This window comes from Gracilinanus agilis, unplaced genomic scaffold (genome assembly GCF_016433145.1).
Source record: "Gracilinanus agilis isolate LMUSP501 unplaced genomic scaffold, AgileGrace unplaced_scaffold35233, whole genome shotgun sequence".
NCBI lineage: Eukaryota > Metazoa > Chordata > Mammalia > Didelphimorphia > Didelphidae > Gracilinanus > Gracilinanus agilis.
Genome location: NW_025368283.1, coordinates 1 through 6,454, shown reverse-complemented (window position 1 = coordinate 6,454; position 6,454 = coordinate 1). Strand labels below are relative to the sequence as shown.

General features: G+C 41.9%; 1 protein-coding gene across 1 annotated transcript; it reads right to left on the bottom strand.

Moving 5' to 3' along the window:
* Positions 1-80: 80 nt before the first annotated feature.
* LOC123254907 (sialic acid-binding Ig-like lectin 14) lies at positions 81-1,511 on the bottom strand (the record flags this gene model as incomplete). The annotated part of the gene is given in 5 exon segments (XM_044683799.1): positions 81-186; positions 365-640; positions 1,129-1,284; positions 1,287-1,342; positions 1,457-1,511. Coding segments are annotated over 5 exon segments (649 nt in total), but the record flags the coding sequence as incomplete, so codon positions are not given.
* Positions 1,512-6,454: the final 4,943 nt, after the last annotated feature.

Below are 6,454 nucleotides of genomic sequence, written 5' to 3'. Positions count from 1 at the left end.
CCTTGAAAGGGAGAACCCTGAGGCTAAAGTGGGTGGGAACAGATCCCAGGGTCAAATGGGGAAGGGAGGGGCAGACATACCTGCTATAGTAGAAGTGGGTGAGGCCGTAGGTGAGGAGGAAGCCAATTCCCATGAGGGCTCCTCGGAGGAGGGTCAATACCACAGGCCAGGAGCTTTTCTGTTCCTCTAAAAGGAGGAAGAAGAGATAGCAACTGGAGCAGACACCCTAGATGCCAACCACCAACCCCCAGTTCTTACACAGATCTTTTGCCAACCTGTTTCCTAACCCCAATTCTTTCCGCACATGGACATGTCTTCCCTAGTGTCTCAGAGGGAAGTAAGTACCTTGCCTCTCAGAACTCACCAGCCATCATGAGCTGGACAGATCTCTCTATGCTGACACCAAGGAAGGTCACTTGACAGGTGAGGTTGGAGCCATGGTCCTGGGGCTCTGGGGTAAAAGTCAGCTCAGAGAAATAGGGGCTCCTTCTGCTGAATGTCTGGGAAGAAAGGGCAGTTCCTTTCCAGGAGAAGATGAGAGATGTGCTCACACAAGCCCATGGTACCAAACAAAGAACTTTCACCAGGTATCCAGGTTTTAAGATTTCTGGAATGTAGATTTCTGGTTTCTCTGTCAGAGCTGGGGGAGAGAAAAATGAAACAAACTCTGGAGAAGAAACTTCCACCTTTAACTGATAGACTTAAGACCATCTTTCCTCTATCTCTACATTCCTCTGTCACTAAGATGTCACCTCCAGGTCATAGCTCTGTCTATCCTTCATCCCTCCAGGGCCTAACCCATTCACTTCTGACCTTGTTCAGTGGAAAAAGGAACCTAAAATCTAGACCCCACTTGATGCTGGTTTTCAGGCTCTATGTTCAAGAATATCTATCCCTCCTCCAAAATCCTTGGCTCTGTCTCTGACTCCCAGGATACCCAAGATCATTGCCAATTCCTAACTCTTTTAGTCTGACTCCTGCCCTGTTTCTCCAAAGAAACGAGCCCACAAATGGCCCTGATAGGGGTCATACCTGTCCCTGTGGACAGCCCTCCCCTTGAAACATGGAACATAAGGGACCCCCAACTCCCCAATTCCATGGCAGAGACCTTGTCATGAAAGATCCTACCTTTCACAGTCACATTAACCATGAAAGCTTTGTAACTGTATTTCACCAAGTTTCCTCTCTCTATCCGGAAGAAGTATTGCCCACTGTCCCTTTTCTGGACCTCCATGATGCTCAGGGAACAGTTGTTCTCCATGGGGTCCCCAACAAGGTAGAATCACCCCCGGCCTCCTCCTGCACCTCTCGTCTTGGATCATTTGTCACCTCTGGTTTGTCTCTGTAAATGTTGGCTCCATCCTTGAACCAGGATCCATAAGCTGGCTGTCCATTATTTGTGGTATGGAAAGGATAGGAGAAAGAACAGGGGATCTGGATGCACAGTCCCTCCTACACTGTCACTAATGTTGGGGCCTGTAGCTTAAGGTCTGGGTGCTGGGACAGGGACCCTATGGGCAGAAAGGTATTCAGACAACACTAATCGTAAAACTTCACATAATAGAGTCATAGGTCTTAAAGCAGGAAGAGGCCTCGAACAGAGTTCACAAGTAAAATCAAAGACTGGATTATATGTGCTCCTTCAACTGCCCCACTCTCCCCAGACTCCTGAAGGGCAACTTTGACCATCCCAACCCCAGTCCTTTCCCTTCTCATCCCCCAGGATCTAGAGTATCAAAAGCAACAGCAGCATCTCTGATCCAGTAGAGAGATATTCTCTGTCTAGAAACCACATCACTCCCCAGAGTCCTTGGCTCCCTATATGTAATCAAAAACCGTAACTAAGAGCAAAGAGCATCTAGGAGGAGACAATTCAGACTTCCTCATAGCTCTGGAGAATGGTGCAAGAACTTTGGCCTTGGAACTCTCAGCAGGAACATTCAAACATCTGAATCCCCAGACCACTGGAGTCTGAAGCCCCCAACTACATCAGGCAGCATTTATCATGTGGAAGAAACATATCCAAGTTTGTAGCAGGGTCTCACCCCAAGAATGGGAGACTCAAATTCCACTCAGTCCAAAAGTAAGAAAAGAATTTGAAATAGAGTTGGTTTGTGGTGGTTTAAAAGCCTAATAGCTGGTGGAGTAATCTAGGGGCTAATCTAGCCTAATACCAGCCTAAAGTAGCCTTAGGGCAGGTAGGTAAGCCCAGGAGCTAAGGGGTTAACCTCTTTGGAGCTGATAGTATGGAGTAGTAGCTCTGCAAAAGGATGGCAGCTTCCTCCAAGGAGTGGAGTTTCCTTTGTGGAGTAGCAGCTTCCACCAGGGGGTGGCAGCTTCCACACCCTATGGATCAGAGTTAGTATATTTATTGGGGTCTGGTAGCTTCGCATCTCCCTTTCCAAACTCAGGGGGAGGTACATCATAGGGAATAAGGAACATATGCAAAACTGGAGGCCTCAGTGACCAGGTTCCATGTTCCTCCATTATCCACCTTGTCATCATTTGTAAGGGAGAGTTCTTGATGCCCTTCCAGAGTGGGCACATGGGGAGGAAATACAGTACATCAGAGGACCATTATAGGTAATTATTTCTAACAACATAAGCAACTAATAAAACAAAAAGGGGTTCAAAGCTGATCTCTAGCATAGAACATTACCCATCTAGAACGCAGACTGGAGAATTAATATACAATTCATGTTTAATTAATGCCGAAACTCCAGGTTTTGCAGTTGTTTAATCAGTGCTAACTAGTGAGAAAGGCAAGATTTCAGAGTATGCCCGTCCCATTCTTATTACTGCCCCCTTACTGCCCACTGCCAGCTGACATCATTTATACTATCCAGTGTAAGGTCAGGAGGAAGTCCAATCAGGCTATAAGTCTATATGAATAGGAAGAGATGAGAAGGAGGGAATTGTAAGATTTAAACTAATATCAATAACTCCAAGTATTAATTTTATAAAGTTTATCAATACTCACTTGAAGTAAAAGAAATTTTTTTTTTAAAAAAAATAGGCATTAAAAGTCTAATTTTCTAGCTAAAGGAAGACGGCGTGTGTAAATTCTCCTCCTGCCTGGCTAAAAGCTAGTTTCAGCAGCCATGTTCAAGGAAAGAGAAAGAGAGAAGGGGTCACACCAAAATATATCCTCCCTATGTTAGCACATAGGATAAACACACAAATGGGATGCTGGGTAAGAGTCCTGGGGAACAAATTCTACAGAAGGGAGAAGAGCCCCCAGTTGTCCCTGTCCAGAAATAGAAAGAAGTGAAAGAATCAGGCAGAAAGGAATCAGTGACTACTGCCCACAAATGCTGAGGAATGGTCCCGAGACAGTGCTTAAATTCAAGATTACCCCAGCCCATGCTCAGGAGGTGTTATCTCTGCCTAGAGTTACTCTGTCATTGTGCTGTCTGCCATGGATGTCGCCAGAATTAGATAGTGAAAGCTAGGAGAGAACTTAAAAATAAATATCTGAGTAAGGACAGGTCTCAGAACTTGGAGAGTCAGAGATAGTTTAAGAGATAAAGTTTAACTTAAAAATAGGAAATATATGAATAAAGAAGGAAGCAGATGAAGATGATAACTGAGTCCATGAGAGTTGATAAGATGACTGAAGGAGTAAAGAAAACAGAGAAGAGGATCCAAGACAGAGCCTTGGGGATACTCATGATTAGTGGTTGTCTAATAGATGGATGTCCACCAAAGACCAGGAAAGAGCAGTTTTATGGGTTGAAAGAGAACTAGGAAAGAGCAAAGTCATAAAAACCTAGTCAGAAGAGAGTATCCAGAAGGAAAAGATGAACCATCATGTCAAATGTGGCCAAGAAATCAAGAAGTATGAGGAATGAGAAAATTAAATTGGGCAATGGGGGAGGGATGGAGTTAAGTGAGTATTTTAATGTTATAAACAAACACAATTTTTAAATTTAGTTTTCAATTAAATATGTTTCCATAGTTCCATGATTCATGTTTTTTCCCTCTCCCTCCCAGAGCCAACAAGAAATTCCACTGGATTATACGTGTATTATCACTCAATACCTACTTCCATATTATTCATTTTGTAATAAAGTACTGAACCAGCAACCAGAATTGCTGCAAATTCTCAAATTTAACAGATATTACCTTTAATCTTCTTACCAAGGTAAAATGCTACTATTTAAAAACTTCTCCTACTTTAGTTAAATCTGGGGAATAGCTCTCTTCTTTCTAGGTTCTCTACTTAAAGGGACTTTGCCCGGGGTAAATATAATTCCCTGGGGAAGTAAAATGGCCAGTTTTATGTCTGCTTCAGAAATATTTCTAAAAGTCAATGAAAATGATGAGAAACAATATTTATCCGGTTTCAGTTTCTTGGGGGCTCCTTCGGATTTCTCGTAGAGATGTCTTCTTCGGGAATTCTTCAGATTCTAGGCTGCAGGAAAATCTTGTCCAGGTTTTTGGCTCCTAAGAAATGTCTTGAGATAATAGTCAGTGCTCTAGGGCAGTGACGGACAAACTTTTTAAATAGGGGCCAGAGGAAAGGAAATGCTCATCTGTCAATCATATCCTACTCATTTTATTTGTCAGATTAGGAATAATGTCACGCAGCTGGATAGAACATTTCAGGGGGCCTCGTCTGGCCTGTGAGCCTTAGCTTGCCCATCACTGCTCTAGGGCTTCTAAATAAATTCCTTTTTAACAAGCAATCTAACAAACAACCTTAATAAGTTCTAATCATTTCACCCACACTCCAGAGCTGGGGTGATAAAATGCAGGGCATCCCTAGAAATTTCTTAGGAATTTCCCAAGTGGGGAATTCCTCTAATAGCGGTCATGTGCCAATAATTATTTACCAGGAAAAAATGATGCTAAAAAATGGGTGCTAATTCAGGCCAGTCTTCTCTAGTTAAAAACGAAAGAGAAAATTTAAAGGTAGCTTACTATAAAAAATAATCATCAGGATTCACTAGCCTTTTTAAGAAAACAAAAACTTATCTATTATAATAGTTGCCCTCTGGAAATTTACCTTAAACTCCAACAATCAGGGTATAGTTCATGGCCTTTTGCTTCCCCAGAAATAAAACCCATAAAAATTTCTCTCCAAACACAAAACTTAGAATTACTAAGGAAAAGCTTAAAAATTACCTTTAAATCAGAATACCTATCCACTTCCCCTCTCTTTATCTTTTTAGTCTGATTTACATGGCTCTAAAATTGCTTTTCTTTGGTCTAAGGCAAAAACAACATCTTAAAGGGAAATTTGTTGTTCAGTTAAAACACACACACACACACACACACACACACACACACAGGGTTTCCTTATCATTTAAAGCAAAACCTTTTCCCAAATGTGCCTTGTCCTATTACAACTCAACAACCAGTCAGATCTGTAGTTCACCATCCTAAAATGAACTTTCTTTACTCCAGAACACACACAGCATGTTAATTAGAAAAACTTTGTTCTCTGGAAATAAACAGCTGGACAAAAATGTGAAATTACAGCATGCAAATCAGAAAGGTAATACCTAGAATAAAATGCATCTCATTACCAACATTATTAAAAATTAACTTGTTAATAATCAATATTTTTCACATTAATCATACCAAAACTGGGAAGAAAAGGTTAGAATTTTAAAGTTATGAATTTCTGCACCTCCTTTTGCCTCCTGCTGGATATCCCATATCTGGATCACCAGCTCCTGCCTCCCCTCTTCAGCTTTTGGGAGGAATTAACTATTACCACAACTTTCAGACATTATTTGCTAACATTTAAATCCCAAGCATTTAGAATTAGTAGGGAAGGCTGCACTTAAGAAATACATTAGACATAAGCAAAACCCCACAGAAAATTGAGAAGAAATCCAGAACTTAAGTTCTGAAGCTTCTATGAGAAGCTCATTCACAAGTATTTACAACCATTTAAACCTTAAACCATGGCTTTTCAAATTGTGAAGAACCTTTCTCTATTTTGATTGATTCAAAGTAGTTACTCAAAACTTCAATTGGACACTCAGGCTCTTACACTCCAGCTCAGCCTCCCATTCATAGCTTTCAGCCAACCATTCATGCATCTGCACTGTACTATCCTAGCTCTTACTTGTAGTAGAGATTGCCACACACACACACACACACACACACACACAAACACACACACAAATAGCCAAGTGTGAAGCTTGTAGTCAGGTTGAACCAGGCTCCAAAGTGTCAGGAATGCAGATTTCTGGCTTCTATGTGAGAGCTGGGGGGAAAGAGAGTGAACCACCTCCTGGATGAGGGGTCTCATACCTTACCTAACAACATCAAGACCATTCCTGATGGATCTCGAGATTCCCCTACTTCCCCTACATTCCACTGAATGTTCTCTCCAAGACTGCAATTCTGTGCTTACTAAATCACCCCAGAGCTAGAGCCACTCACTGATGACTGAGGAGTCCACAGACTGGTCCCCACCATGATGACTTTCAGGATGTCC